Source organism: Gobio gobio (assembly GCF_949357685.1).
Source record: "Gobio gobio genome assembly, chromosome: 3".
Classification (NCBI taxonomy): Eukaryota; Metazoa; Chordata; class Actinopteri; order Cypriniformes; family Gobionidae; genus Gobio; species Gobio gobio.
The window spans coordinates 67,109,010-67,125,922 of NC_137099.1; the positions used below are offsets into that span (position 1 = coordinate 67,109,010).

Sequence of the window (16,913 nt, forward strand, 5' to 3'; positions counted from 1 at the left end):
GTTCACCCAAAAATGATGTTACGACCCAAAATAGGGACCAACAAGAGCCATTCAGGAAGGTATCAAAACAAGACATCAAAAGGCCAGGGCAATAAAAAAAATAAATATAACATTTATTGGCAATGGAAAGTAACAAAACAAACAACGATATAAACGTACAGAACTTAAAATAAGGACTGGTGAGCTAACTAATCTAAACTACAACTCAGAGTAAATGCTTTCCTAACTCCCGAGAAACACAAAAGAATATACACAAAAGAATCTTCCGGGTCAGCTTACTTGCCTATGCTTTCCCGCTAACCTAATATAACTAGACAAATGAAACTCACCATCCTGTACAAAAGAAACCACAAACTCCAAAACCACAAACAACAGGTTTCCTGAGGTAGGCCCCCAAACTGAAGTGCCACCAGCAGCTCTTAAATAGGCAGAGGCCTCAGGTGTTAGGAATCATCAAGCTCCGCCCCCATCCAATTGGCAACTATGCTCAGGAAGAAAAAGAGAAAACAAGAGAGAGCAGGGGCTCGTAACAAATGAAAATTGTCATTTACTCACCCTCAAGTTGTTCCAAACCTGTATGAGTTTCTTTGTTCTGCTGAACACGAAAGAAGATATTTTGAAGAATGTTTGTAACAAAGCAGATAGAGCAACCATTGACTACCATATTGATGAAAAAGATACTCAATGGTTGCTCTATCTGCTTTGTTACAAACAGTAATTTAGAAAAAGTAACATTTTGATTTACAGGCTGACTGACTGATTCGGTGTCGTCTTTATTCAATAATTACGTATATATAGGGTATATTCATCACTTGTCGACGCCTCTGAAATACAGTGATGTTTAATGATGGGACTTGCAGGGAAGTGGGAAAGATGGCGCCAGTGTGTTTGTCGGCTTACTGTCAGTTCCTACCTGTCCGAGTTCTGTTGTGTCTGTCTGTTTTCCCTTTGTTGTTGCTCTAGCACTGCGGCGATGCAGTAAGGACTTATGATCGCTCTATACTACTACATATCCAAAACTCCCTAGAGTTAAAATCCACTGGGCGGCTTGGCCCTCACTTCAGATACCACCCGACGTTCATCAATTCTCCCACGGACTGCTTTCGTCAGCTCTCCTGCTGCACTTTCCACAGTAAGAAGACTTCCTAAACATTCGCCCATTGCAACGCTCTCAACTTCCAAAGCCTTTGGATTACCTTGCGGCTCAGGTGGCGCTACTGAACTGCAGGTCCGTGTCAAATAAGACCTTTATTTTAAACATCTTTTTTACCCGGCGAGATCTGGACAGGCTGTTTTTAACGGAGACATGGGTTGGCTCCGGTGCTGGTGAGTCATCTGTTTTTGGTGAACTTTGCCCCACAAATTGTTCAATCATAAGCACTCCGAGGAGTTCGGGAAGAGGAGGCGGAGTGGCTTTGATCTTTAAAAATCGACTTAAGGTACAAACACTTCCTGCTGGGAGATTTTCTTCACTCCTACCTCCACCAAAGATCTTTTTTTAGTATCTATAGGCCAGTATTCTTCATCCACTGCCCCTGTGCCTTATGATCTCCCCCAAGGATCCATCTTGGGTCCAGTACTTTTCTCCCTCTATATGCTTCCCCTAGGTAATTTTAATATTTCATTCCATTTCTATGCAGATGACTCCCAACTGTACATCCCACTAAAATCCGGCAATTCCATGCAGCCTCTTTTAGACCGTCTGAAAGAAATTAAAATTTGGATGGCTACCAATTTCCTTCAGTTAAATGATAACAAAACTAAAGTTATTGTTTTTGGCCCTTCAAAAAAAATTGTATCCCTGCCAACCGTGGCCCCCTTGCCCCTTATGTTAAATCCCATGCGCGTAACCTGGGTGTTATTTTAGACTCTCATCTTAATATGGACAAACAAATATCATCTGTTGTGAAATCCAGTTTTTACCAATTAAGAATAATTTCCAAACTTAAGTCTGTTCTGTCATATAATGATCTGGAAAAAGTCCTCCATGCGTTCATAACTTCCCGCATAGACTATTGTAATTCGCTTTACTTTGGGCTCCCTCTGACTAGTGGCACGGCTTCAGATGGTCCAAATTGCAGCAGCTAGGATGCTCACAAACACAAAAAAAGCATGAACACATTACACCTGTCCTGGCCACATTGCACTGGCTTCCAGTCCAGTGTAGGATACAATTTAAAATACTGACGATAGTTTTTAAAGCTCTTCACGCCCTGGCCCACAACTACATAGCTGATAACACCCATCCCCATATAGCCCCCAGGTCTCTTAGATCTTCCAGCCAAGGTTTTCTCTGTGAACCAACTGCCACCTGACATCAGAAACGCCCCATCAACTACAATATTCAAAACCAGGCTCAAAACTCACTTATTTACATTGGCCTTCCCTGTGTTTTAATTGTCTGTTCTGAAATTAAGTGTTTGTCTTTTGATGTCATCTTAACTTATATCATTGATCTGTAGGTGTACTTATTTTATCTTATTTTATTATTCTGCGATTATTGCGCTATGTACAGCACTTTGGTCAGTGCAAGCTGTGTTAAATGTCCTTTATAAATACATTTTACTTACTTACTTTAATCGCTCGTACTGTAGGAGGCGCTGTGGCGATATTTAGTCCACCGGTAAAACCACTGAAGAAGACATAAAGACGACTGGAGCACTCAGATGGTGAGTTTAATCTGTTTTACACTGTTTATATGCTATGCTTGTAGTTTTTGATGTTCATAGTTTTGAATGAGCTTAAATTAAGCCTTTCCTTGCCCACCTGCCTTATTAAAAATAACCATGATTTTGCCACAGTAACCATAACAAATGTCCTGTTGTTTTACTACAGTAAGTAACCATGTTTAACCATTGTATTTGTAGTGAACAATAGTTACAATACTTACACAATGCTTAATATTTAGTGCTAGATGCTTATAGTTTTCACAGTTTTGGGAGAAATTAGTAGAAAGCAAGCTTTTACAACGTTATTTATGGCTATTTTAGTGTTTTTAGGTTGTACTTATTATTTTATTAATTGCTTATTTTAATGGACATCGTTTGAAGAGCTGCTTAAATAAATTTTGTTTTTTTTTGACAATCACAATACAAATCAGTCAATCAATATGAGTTACATACATGTAATAATGTATTATAATATTTGATAATATTCCTGCTCTGTGCTGGCTAATTACTAAACGTGAACACTCCTAATCTCTTTTACATCTGAAATAAATGTTTCTGAATAAGTTTAAATCACTGTAAGTCCATTATCAATGCGTGTTTATAGTAATGATGATGTGTATGTCTTCAGATGTTGACCATGAAAGCGCAGATGGATGTGATCTGCTGTAAATCAGTAGGAACTGATCTGTCCATGCTGGATATTGAGGATTTCATCAGTGAAATCTGTCAGCTGAAGAAAGAGGTGGCGTCACTGGAGGCAAAGCTGAGAGAAAGAGGAGACAAACCCAACAGAGAGGTTTGAGCGGCTCATCATTTCATCCTTCAGCTCAATCAAACCAAAGTTTTGTTAGCTTCTCACTTCATATGCACATCTCAAATTAAGCCAGCAGCAAAATATGCCATCAAATCACCAATACAGTGTATCCGGAAAGTATTCACAACACTTCACTTTTTCCACATTTTCTTATGTTCCAGCCTTAATTCATGATGGATTAAATTCATATTTTTTTCCCTCAATTCTACAAACAATACCCCATAATGACAACCTGAAAGAAATGTGAAATCTTTGCACATTTATTTAAAAAAAACAACAACAACAACAACAAAAAAAATCACATGTACACATGAAAAAAACTGTATTCACAGCCTTTGCTCAATACTTTGTTGAAGCACCTTTGGCACCAATTACAGCCTTGAGTTTGATGCTACAAGCTTGGCACAGCTGTTTTTGGGCAGTTTCTCCCATTCTTCTTTGCAGGACCTCTCAAGCTCCATCAGGTTGGATGGGGAGCGTCGGTGCACAGCCTTTTTCAGATCTCTCCAGAGATGTTCAATCAGGTTCAAGTCTGGGCTCTGGCTGGGCCACTCAAGGACATTCACAGAGCTGTCCCATAGCCACTCCTTTGTTATCTTGGCTGTGTGCTTAGGGTCGTTGCCCTGTTGGAAGATGAACCGCTGAAAAACATCCCCACAGCATGATGCTGCCACCACCATGCTTCACTGTAGGGATGAGATTGGCCAGGTGAACTCCAGGTAAACTCCAGGTGGGCTGTCGTGCCTTTTCCTGAGGAGTGTCTTCCGTCTGGCCACTCTACCATACAGGCCTGATTGGTGGAGAGCTGCAGAGATGGTTGTTCTTCTGGAAGGTTCTCCTCCAGACACTGGAGCTCTGTCAGATTGACCATAGGGTTCTTTGTCACCTCCCCGACTAAGGCCCTTCTCCCCTGATCGCTCTAGGTAGTCCTGGTGGGTCCAAACTTCTTTCATTTACGGATGATGGAGGGCACTGTGCTCATTGGGACCTTCAATGCTACAGAAATGTTTCTGTACCCTTCCCCAGTTCTGTGCCTCGATACAATCCTATCTCAGAGGTGTACAGACAATTCCTTGGACTTCATGGCTTGGTTTGTGCTCTGATATGCACTACTACTACTACTTCTTTGGTGTTTAACGGCGATTGGCATCCAACTTCAATGGTGGATTACCGCCACCTACTGTACTGGAGTGTGAAACTGGATCTTAGACAGAGATAAACTATAATGCAAAAAAACTATACTATATAGTTGCAAACTATATCCTATCTGCCAAACCTGTGGCCTTTAAGAAACTAAACAAATGTTCACTTATGTCATTTGATGTTTTTCCCAGTATTTCCTTAATTGAATTTCCTTCAACCCACACTCTTCTTATATCTTCTTTCATCTTTATTCCCCCTCATATTTCTGACATTTTCCTTTGACCCCTACATGTGCTGGAACCCATGTGAATTTTAATCTCATACCCATCTGACAAATGCATGTGTAACATTCTAGTGCCTCATATACTATGTCCTGCCTTGATTGTGATTTAAATTATTGTAAACTTTTTAAAACTGCACTAGAATCTGAGCAAATTACAACTTTATCTTGTCTAACTTCTACCCACTGCAATGCCAACCAAATACCCACCAGCTCAATTGTAAATACAAATAAATGATCAGACAGTCTCTTCTGTACCTTGATCACCATCTTTGGTATTCCGAATGCAGCCCCTGTTTGTCCAGATTGAGGATCTTTAGACCCATCTGTCTACATATCCAAATATCCTTTATACTCCTCATTCAACTGATTATAAAATACTTTACATAAATCCACATCCCTTCTACTCTTTAGGCAACTATTTAATATCTGCAAGTCCACACTAGGCTGCACAAGAAACCAAGGTGGCCTGACTGGCATCGGAACTAAATTCCTTTCCCTCCAGCCCCATCTCTTTTCCTATAACATTACCCACCCATCCATCCAAAACTCTGACTTTTAACCCTTCCATGCTCCCAGCATAGCTGCAGAACTGCCCTTGAGGGGTGAGACCTACCATGCGCTTGTAAGTTTGCCCAATATTTAGCTGCCAGCTGTTCCCTCTTTTACCTGAAGCGGCATCTCACCCTGCAACGCCACTGCAGATGACGCCACTACATATTCTTTGTGCTTGAGTTTGTAACATCTCATTGTTAGACGACATCATGATGACTTTTTGCTGCATCTCTATATGCTATACACCCATAATCAATAACAGATTTAATCAGTGCAACATATATCTCCCTCAGTGATTGCCTGCTCGCCCCCCAATCCACACCTGTCAGACATCTCATCACATTTAATCCCTTTTTAATCTTTACTATAGCTTTGTCTATGTGGCCTGCCCATGTTTACCTAGCATCACTCCCTAAAACTTAAATGACTCTACTTTCTTCAATACATGCCCATATAATTTGAGATTAATCTCTTCTGGAACTTTTTTCCATGTAAATAAAACCACTTGGGGTTTTAGATTTTCAAAAGAAAAAACTAATTTCATTGACCAATGTTCTACCAATCCCATTGCTTCCTGGACCTTACTTACTGTATACTTTGTATTCCTTCCTCTTTTCCTCAAAGCCCCATCATCCGCAAACAATGCTCTTCCTATCCCAGGCCCTTCCTCTGAAAATACATCATTTATCATGATGGTAAAGAGCAAATGACTAATAACACTGCCCTGAGGGGTTCAATTTTCTACAGTATATCTACCAGATATTTCTTTTCCAATTTTCACCCGAATAGAATGTCTATACAGAAAATCCTTCACCCAGTTAAAGGCCCTACCTCCTATTCCCAAAAGATCTAGTTTAATCAATATTAAAACATGCCGGATATGCCTTCAATATCTTTTCCCTTCCTTTCTTCCAATCCCCTTCTAGATTATCAGAACTATGTATTGCTACAAAAGCGTTTGCCATAATTTCTGCCTTCTTATCAGTCACTGCCTTCTCCCCACTAAACAGTACAGGATAGTCCCATTCCCTCCTTACTCCACCCATCTTCCTTATCATTCCCCATACTTCTCCCACTGGAGTCATTCTTCCTATTGAGCTGCAGAACTGATGCCAATAATTCCTCTTAGCCTGGCGTATGGTCTTTCTTGCTAATACTTGCACCTTTTTATATTGTAACAAATGCTCATAATTATGAGTCCGTCTTTGCCTGAAAGCCCTATTCCTACCTCTTACTACTCCTCTACACTCCTTTGTCCACCATGAAACCGCTTTTCTTCTCATTTTTCCAGAACTCTTAGGAATAGTTTCATCTACCACCCCTTTAATAATTTTCTGGAAATTACTATAATCTTTTTCAATATCCATATCTATAACATCTCCATCCAGCCTTTCCTCACATAACTCCTTGAATTTTGTCCAATTAGCCTTCCCAAACATCCATCTCCCACATCCCTCTTCAGATTGTTCTTCCACCTTCATTCTAATTGAGCATAATACAGGAAAATGATCACTCTCTATTGTTGACTCTTCCCATATCTCCCATTCACATAGTCTTGCTATATCCTTAGATGTAAAAGGTCTATTGCTGACTCATTTCCTGAAGCCATACCTCTCACTCAAACTATAACAAAACTGACTGACTATCCTCCTTAACTTCCGCTCTTGTTGTTTGAAGTCTTTTTACACTCATCATATTCCCACCGCTTAAATTAGCCTTCACCTCTTCCATTCCTACACATACTGGAATACTGGAACCTTTTTGCAACTATATCACCAATCGCTTTTTTTAATGCTGATGTCAATCTAACCGGATTCACACCTTCCACTCCACCTTCCTCCTGAAACTTGATAACTACTTTATGTTCTGCATCATTTCGTTCATCTAATATACTCATATCACTCTCATCACCACTCAAATCCGAGTTACTACTTGTTCCTAGAGTGCTAGCCTTCCTTTTCTTCTTCAGATTATAATTTTTACTTCCTACCTGTTTTTCTATTCCACCTTTCCCCTTATCTTTTCCTATTCCATCTCCTTCCTCCATCTCCGGGCCAGTCACAGTACAACCATGCCAAATCGCCGCCAGCTATATGATCCACCTGCAAGAGTTCGAATCCCACACTCTCTGACATGCACTGTTAACTGTGGGACCTTATATAGACATGTATGTGCCTTTACAAATCATGTCCAATCAACTGAATTTATCACAGGGGAACTCCAATCAAGTTGTAGAAACATCTCAAGATCAGGGGAAACAGGTGCACCTGAGCTCAATGTTGAGTGTCATGGCAAAGGCTGTGAATACTTATACATGTGATGTTTTTCGTTTTTAAAAAAAAATTAATTTGCAAAGATTTCAAACAAACTTCTTTCACGTTGTCATTTATAGAGTATTGTTTGTAGAATTAATTTTTGCAGTAATTAATTCAATCCTTTCTGGAGTAAGGCTGTAACATAACAAAATGTGGAAAAAGTGAAGCGCTGTGAATACTTTCCGGATGCACTGTATAACCTCTAGAGATAAAGTAATGAAGCTAATATCAACAGGTTGATCTTTATTTGTGTTTATCTGTGATGTGTTTGTCAGGATCTGGAGAAGGTTTCAGTGTGTGTGACTGATGGAACAAAAGCTCAGGATTCAGTCTGGAGATCCAGAGACACACAGGACTCAGAGCTCAGTCTCACTTTACTGTGTTATACTGACGCTCAGGATCATGGATCCGCTGATCAAACCTCTGACTGTAACGCTGGAGAACAGCAGACGCCACTGAAGCTGTGCTCTGTCAAACTGGAGGACTGCAGCAACCTGATAGAGAGCAGAGAGGATGAAACCACTGCAGACAAACAACAACACAGTCATAAAGAGGAGGATGATGGGATTGATGACAATGGGAACGATGGGACAGAAGCTCATGATCATGGATCCGCTGATCAAACCTCTGACTGTAACGCTGGAGAACAGCAGATGCTGCAGACGCCGCTGAAGATGTGCTCCGTCAAACTGGAGGACTGCAGGAACCTGATAGAGAGCAGAGGAGACGAAACCACAGCAGAGGAACAACAACACAACCACGAGGAGGAGGAGGTTAAAGAAGATGAAGATCAGAATGATGATGATGATGTTGAGGATGAGAATGAAAATCAGAATGAAGATGTTGAGGATGAGAATGAAGATCAGAATGATGATGTTGAGGATGAGGATGAAGATCAGAATGATGATGTTGAGGATGAAGATGAAGATCAGAATGATGTTGATGATTTTGTTCCTTCAGGTATGTTTCTTCCTTTTATGACCAGATATGCTGAAATAACTGAATTACTAATATTTAATTGTAAATATTTTATGTAGGGTAAACATACCTATTAAGCTCAAGTACCCATTGAGCACACTACTATCTTTGAGCTCAGATTATAAAAATAAGAAAATAATTTATCATGTGAAGCTAATCAGACCATTGCACACTGAGACATGGGTATCTATGTGTTCACACTGTCTGGTGGCCATTTTGAAAGCTGTCTGGAGACTTAGAAGCTGCAAATGTTATTCATTTAAATTGTTATATTTAACGTGATGACTAAAAACATTAATTGTTCATCTATCAAAGATTGTCCCCATTTGTAAAACTAAAAAGCTTCAAGATTTAGGAAAACTAAGACATGGTAAAAAACACTTTTATTTAAAAATTAAGATCTGGAATTTCAACTCTAGCCAGTAAGGCAAGGCAAGGTAAGTTTATTTATATAGTACATTTCATACACAATGGTAATTCAAAGTGCTATACATAGAAAATGAATTAACATATGCATAAGAAATAAGAATACCATATATTAGAATAAAAAATAAGTCAAGTCAACTTTATTTATATAGCGCTTTTTACAGATTGTTTCAAAGCAGCTTCACAGTATTAAACAGGAAAATAATGCAACAGAATTTTATTCGGCCGTACTGCCGCTCCGGAGAAAACGGTGATGTCATCAGCTCATTTCAATTATCATACTGTAACAGTGTGGGCATTAGATCAGTAATTAGATCAGTAATTTAGTTTATATGGTTTAGTTTACTAATTAGATTTATTTCGATATTTAGTTGAAAATGTAGTGTCCCCAACTGAGCAAGCCAAGCCAAAGGTGACAGTGGCAAGGAAACCAAAAGCAAGGAAAATAAAAACAAGTATAATTAAAACCATCTGAGATGGAAGAGATGGAGCAGGTTTGCAATGTCTCCTGGACCTTACAAGTCGGTCCAGGACGGGCTCCTGTAGGGGACGTTACTATGCCCCGCAGGGCCTCCACTTTCTTGAGTCCGCTTCTTTATTTATACCATTAACGGAATGAAGCGAAGCACACTGCTCTCCTTTTCCAAACTCCTCCAGTCAGACAGCCCTCACCAAAAATAATAATCAACAGATGCATAAGAAATAGAGATATACAGTTGTAAAAAGAATTAAAAAGAATAAAATTATTATATATAGATATTTTTTTCAGATGATAGTAAGCTGATTTAGTTATTGCTTTGACATGACTACTGAAACTCAGGTCTGACTCCAAAATCACACCCAGATTCCTGACTTGATTTTTTGTTTTTAGACCTTTAGGCCTTTTGTTTTTAGGCCTCAAGGTATGCGTTCACCTTGAGAATTTCATCTTTATTTCCAAATGTAGTGATTTCAGTTTTGTTTTTGTTTAACTGAAGAAAGTTTAGGCACATCCAGTTGTTAACTTCATTAATGCATTTGCACAGGGAGTCAATGGGGCTCTAGTCATTAGGTGATAGGGCTAAGTAGATCTGGGTGTCGTCTGTATAGCTGTGGTAAGCCATTTTGTTCTTTTTCATTATTTGGCTCAGTGGGAGCATGTACAGGTTGAATAGGAGTGGTGCAAGAATTGACCCTTGTGGGACTCCGCATGTCATGGATGTCCACTCAGACTTATGGTCATCTATACTCACATAATAATTAGGTGGTAGCATAAACAGTAGGTGGTAGCAGAAGAGCACTTAAAGGGTAACTAAACCCCTGCTCAGAGCTTAACTCCACCCACTGGCAAATTTTGGAAAATGCTGGAAAAGTGGGCGGAGACAGAGGGGACGAACCGAGGGCGGGGCTGAGTTGAGGGCGTGCACCTGAGACCCGCAGTGACGGGTTGATTGACAGCTGTCAGACTCGCGAGTCGCAAAGATGGAGAATGACTGGAGTGACGCCAGCTTTGCAACAGAGCGGTCATTTCTCCCCCACCTTCACCTGAAGTGGAGGAGGGTGGATTGTCTGTAGACACAAACCCGGAGCCTTATCAATGCGAGCCGCTGGCTCAAACTGCGTTAACTCCCGATGCCGACGATGCTAGTGAAGCAGCCGCGCAAGAGAACCGACCTAATCTATCTGCGTCCGTGGCAACCACTTGCGTGTCAGAGTTTGAAAGCGCGTCTCATGTATGAAAATGATCTGTACACATGACGGGCGGCAATAATATCTCAAGAAAAGCCTGACGTGTACTGACAACTGCATTATTTAACCGTATTTTCTTCAATACAATGGTAAAGCAAGTGTCACGTCAGTTTCATTCATAATGTTTCTACTTCATGTAATATGACAGTTCATACTGGAGTGAAGCCGTTCTCATCATGTGATTGGGGGAAACATTTCTGAGGGCGTGGTGAGCTTGTGCTAGGGGCGCGGATAGTGACATGCGGAGTCCCACAAGGGTCAATTCTCACATGAGATGGTGGTCCAGTGGGTTAAACCATGGAACTGATACGCAGAAGGTTGCTGGTTCGATCCCAGCGGTCACCACCAGTGTGTCCTTGAGCAAGGCTCCATGTTGCTCCAGGGGGTTGTCCCTGTAATTGTCACTGTAAGTCGCTTTGGATAAAAGCGTCTGCCAAATGCATAAATGTAAATGTAATGTAATGGATAGTGAGCCGTTGGAGGTGCCATCCTACGTCACGATGTACCACAACGTCCAATAGGAAAATTCAACTGCAGTAGCCACCGTTCAACCTTAAGAGGGCAGCACTTTGGCGGTTTTACACCATATTTTATAGAATTAAAACACTTTATACTCATGTCAAAACATTTACTCGAATCAATGAACAGCATTAATAAAGCCCCAGTATTACAGATCATTAACTAAAAAAAGTTGGTTTAGGGTTTAGTTACCCTTTAATGATTCATTGGCCATTTCCACTTCCTAATATATAACAGTTTATTTATTCATTTACATTTAAACATTGAAGCACTGGCTCCAACTGATCAGATTAAAATGCATCAGTCTGTTTTTGACCCCCCCATCTGATCTACCGCTGTGTCATCGAGTAAGTACATTGATGTCATCTTTATTGTCCTCAGAAAGTAGCAGTGTTTTTCCATGGGAAGTTCCTAGGCTCCCTGCGATAGTCTTTGTTGCTGCCGATATAAAAGCCCGTGGCAACCAATTTGACAACCCATCCTTGGGTTCTTTTTGCACTGATAGTTGAGGCAAACTTCAGACTTCCAGTGCTATTAAAAGATGGCGGCGTGCATGGACGCAGCGGCTTTAGGCTCCCTTATCCTCACAACCCGGGTTTAAATTGTTTGACTTGCTGCCATCAGGCAGGCGTTACAGGTCCATCAAAACGAGGACAAAAAGATTCAAGGACAGTTTATTCCTCAGAGCCGTAACCATCATGAACTCTAAATTGCACTGATCCGTGTCTGCTACATACATGCATATACACATAAAGTCTCAGGGTGCTATTTTTCACAGCATTCGGCCTTCTGTAACGCACTCATCTATAAAACACACACTCCCACCTCTGTAATAAACACGGAGATGTTAGTCCCATCCGAATTGATACATAAAAATCACAGACGTCAAGTGATAAGAAAAGTCCCTCAAATGTAATTTAGAAGAGTAGACCCGTCCGAATAGGGCTAAAGATGAAAAATCCCCCCCTCCCCTCACTCAAATATCTAGCCCTGCTGATTAAAATTCACATATAGAATTTACCCCAAAAAGTTTTTTTGTTCCTTTCAGATGGCGACGCTGGTTCATCTTCTGATGGAGAAATGGCCACTACATCCAAAGACAGACGGGCAAGGAAGAGATTCTCCTGTGGAAAAACATTCAGAAAACAGGAAAACTTAGCGAAACGTGAGAGAAAACAAACAGAACTGAAAGACTTCACCTCCTGCAAGATATGCAACATCAGCTTTCCTACCTTAGAAGAGAGGAGACTTCATTCAAAAGAGCACAGCGTGAAGAAAGAGTTTCACTGCGAACAGTGCGGGAAGGAATTTTTCACCACTCCTCTGAACATGAGAGCTCACATAAAGACACACAGTGAAAAGACTTTCAACTGCAGTGAGTGTGACAAGTATTTCCGCACCAAACAAAATCTTTCATTGCATAAAAGAATCCACACGGGGGAGAAGCCGTACCAGTGTCTTCACTGCGAGAAGAGCTTTAACCAGAGATCGACTCTGAAGAACCATCTGCGCATACACACCAATGAGAGGCCGTACAAGTGCAATCAATGTGAGAAGAGCTTCAACCAGCTAGCCCACCTGAATAAACATCTGCCCATACACACCAATGAGAGGCCATACAAGTGCCATCAATGTGAAAAGAGCTTCAACCAGGATTGGGCTCTAAAGAGCCATCTACTCACACACACCAATGAGAGGCTGTACAAGTGTCCTCACTGCGAGAAGAGTTTCAACCAGGGATCGGGTCTGAAGAACCATCTACTCACACACACCAATGAGAGGCCATTCAAATGCACTCAATGTGAGAAGACCTTCAAGCAGGAATATAAACTGAAGAAACATCTACTCGTACACACCAATGAGAGGCCATTCAAATGCCCTCACTGCGAGAAGAACTTCAACCAGGGATCGGGTCTGAAGAGCCATTTACCCATGCACTCCAATGAGAGCCTGTCCCAGTGTCCTCACTGCGAGAAAAGCTTGAAATACGAAACCAGTCTGAAGAAACATCTACTCTCACACACCCATGAGAGGCCGTACAAGTGCAGTGAATGCGAGAAAACCTTTACAAACTCAATTTCTCTAAAGTCACACCAAAAAATACACTCTGAGGTCAAACCGTATAAGTGTTCACACTGTGAGAAACGTTTTCATCATTCGACTCACCGCAAAACCCATGAGAGGATTCACACCGGAGAGAAACCGTACCTGTGCTCTGACTGCGGGAAGAGCTTTGCTAGTCCATATTCGTTCAAAGTTCATCTGAGAGTTCACACGGGAGAAAGACCGTATCCCTGTAGTGATTGTGGGAAGGGTTTTTATAAGCTAAGTGACTTAAAAATACACAAGAGGACCCATACAGGAGAAAAACCCTTTAAATGCTCACATTGTAGCAGGAGTTTCACTCGAACAAGTGACCTGAAGATCCATGAGCGATGGCATACAGGAGAGAAACCTTACCGCTGCTCCATCTGCGGCGAGAGATTCTCTTTTAAATGGGGTTTTCAGACTCACCAGAAGAAACACGCTGCCCCAGAATCATCATAGCTTCATCATGACATTATTGTTACGGTAACGTTATTCTATGGTTGTAAAAAAACTAGAATGTGTCTAGAACAGGGCTGCCCAAACCTGCTCCTGGAGGGCCCCTGAGTTCAGCTCTAACACTAAATAAACACACCTGAATCAGCTAATCAAGAGGTGTCCAAAATCGCCCCCATACCCTAAAATAGGGCACTATTTGAGGAGACGGCCATTTGTAGTGGTGTCCGAAACCATAGTGGACGTTATCGAGTGCACTCATTCAATCCCACAATGCACTGTGGTGACAAGTGTACAAGCGGCAACACATCCAACCAAGGTGTATTTGTGTAACCGTGGAGGCCCGTTCATCAGCGGGATAAAATAATTCTGAAAGTGATTCAGTCGTTATCATTATAGCTGTGTTGTGAACTCTACTATTCTTTAAAGGGGTCATGAATTGAGAAATCAACTTTCCTTTGAGCCTTTGATATGTAAAAGGTCATGGTAATATTAGAATATCCTGTAAGTTTCAGAGCTGAAAACGTCCTTGTGAGTTAAAGAAAAGCTTTTATAGACACCAGGCCCAGCAAACGATCGATTTCAGAATGTGCCACACCTTGACTTCATCGTGTGGTAAAACACCGCCTCAACAGAAAAAGAAAAACGCCTGATTCTGTAGCCCTGCCCACCGACTCGTGCCAATAACATAACATAGGCCTACATAGAGCTAAACAGCATCGACTTTCTAAGCAGTAAACATACCACATAAGCTTCATTCGGATTCCAATATTATGAATGCATGGATGAACTTTATTTTTAATGAATATCCAGCTCACGTGGGGAAGACATTGCATGTATGTTCATTTAACCACGGATTCGTTTGTAAACAAGAGACTGGATTTGCAGACAGGATGAGATTACATGAACGAATGAAGCAACACACTTGTGTGAGTAAGAAATGTTTTTTTTTATATGTGATAGTATTACATTGTTACAGATATTATTGATTATGTGTACATGTCGAACTGAACATTTCTTAGTACGCTGTCAAAGGTTGGAGAATACTTTTTTTCTGGTGTTCTTGGTTAATTACTTTCTTGATGTGCGTTGTTCACTCTCTTGACTTTATATTTGAAGGCACGTGTTTGTGTGTGTGTGTTACCCCTTTTCCACCGAGGTAGTGCTGGTGCTAGTTCGGAGCCTGAGCCATGTTTAAAATCGGACCAGGAGAAGTGGTTCTTAAGTAGCACCAAAACATTGCTGGTCTAGAAGTAAGAACCGCTTGCGTCAGGGGCTGGGGGCGGGGTTACCATGACCAACAAGACCAACACAAACTGCTCGATTGTAATCTCCGTCTATACAGATTACGGCAAGCTGCACGAATGCGTTGGATTCACTGTTTTAATGCCGATGTAGGATCGTAAAGCCATGTGCGTCAATAGTAACGCAACGTTTGCCATTGTTGATGGAACGCTTGTTCGAGATTCATCGGCGCTGTGCAGACCGATCGCCGTATGACAACGAGTACATACGACTCCTTACGCTTTTGAATCACTCATACTGTGTTTTGATATCATACGCTGATTGTCTGCGCAGCACTGATGCGTGTGTTTCCCGCTGCCTCACTAGCGTTGCTGAGAAAGATGAGACATATTCAGTGACGTAAGACCGGCTCTGTGGCGGCTCTCTAGCCCGTGGAAAGGCAAACCGGTTCTTAGAAGGCTCATCAGTTGAACCAACTCCGAACTGGCACTAGCACTGGCTCTGAACTAGCATCAGCATCATAAAATCAGAGCGTGCAGGAGAGAGGCTCAAAACCATGGCAGAAAATAGCCTATTACTTACATTTACATTTAGTCATTTAGCAGACGCTTTTATCCAAAGCGACTTACAAATGAGGGCAATAGAAGCAGCTAGAGCAGTCCAAGGGTAACAATATCAACAATATGCTAGTGCTGTAACAATTCTCAGTTAATTTAGCACAGAACAGAATTTTTTCAGCATAGCAGTCGGCATAGCAGTTATAGGAAAAGCCATGTTTCTGAATGACCGATCCCAATGATGACATGTAGATGGAGAAGAGAAGTGGTCCAAGCACTGAGCCCTGGGGAACGCCAGTGGCTAGATGATGTGACTTAGACACTTCACCACTCCATGACACCCTGAAGGACCTACCTGAGAGGTAAGACTTGAACCACTGGAGAGCGGTTCCTGAGATGCCCATCTTCATGAGAGTTGACAGGAGGATCTGGTGATTTACTGTGTCAAAAGCAGCAGACAAATCCAGTAAGATAAGTACTGTGGATTTGGAGGCTGCTCTTGCCTGTCTCAGTGCCTCCGTAACTGAGAGCAGGGCAGTCTCAGTTGAGTGGCCGCTTTTGAAACCGGATTGGTTGATGTCCAGGTTGATGTACTTATTCATTATGATGTTTTTAAATGTAAAAACCACACGAACGCAATAAATTGACCTCAAACAACAGTATACATTTAAAAAAAAAAAGCCAGTTCATGACCCCTTTAATATTGATTTATCTTTATTGTTATCTTTGTAGTTATTGTCCTTAGTGTGAACAGGTCTTGATTCTTCAGCTGTTTGCACTATCAAAATAATTAAAATGGCTCCTAGATAAAATGCGTTTTCTGCAATATACGGTTTATTACAATACTTTAAAGCTTTCCATCTGCAAATCTCAGCAGCTTTCGGGGGAAAGGAGGAAGGAAGGATTTGAAGGAGGGATACGGAGCGCAGAAGCGATTGGGAGAATTTTTGATGACACTGCTTATATGTGTGTGTATTTGTAAATGTGAGCATGTTTGAAACAAAGGCTCATGAGTGAAAACTAAAACGCAATAAGATATGTATATATGTAATATAGTTGATTTTTCAAGTTTGAAGTGTTATATTCTTTTGTTCATGATTTTCTGATTTCTTAATAAAAATCCATAAATTAATATAGTTTTTG

At 41.1% G+C, this 16,913-nt stretch overlaps 1 protein-coding gene across 1 annotated transcript; it reads left to right on the forward strand.

The window, feature by feature from the left end:
* Positions 1 to 2,619: 2,619 nt before the first annotated feature.
* On the forward strand, positions 2,620 to 16,900 carry LOC307123427 (uncharacterized protein). Its single transcript, XM_079811959.1, has 4 exons — positions 2,620 to 2,669; positions 3,298 to 3,465; positions 8,052 to 8,736; positions 12,476 to 16,900. The coding sequence occupies exons 1-4, from the start codon at positions 2,667 to 2,669 to the stop codon at positions 13,972 to 13,974; spliced, it is 2,355 nt and encodes a 784-aa protein (XP_079668085.1). The 5' UTR covers positions 2,620 to 2,666; the 3' UTR covers positions 13,975 to 16,900.
* The last annotated feature ends 13 nt before the right edge of the window (positions 16,901 to 16,913 follow it).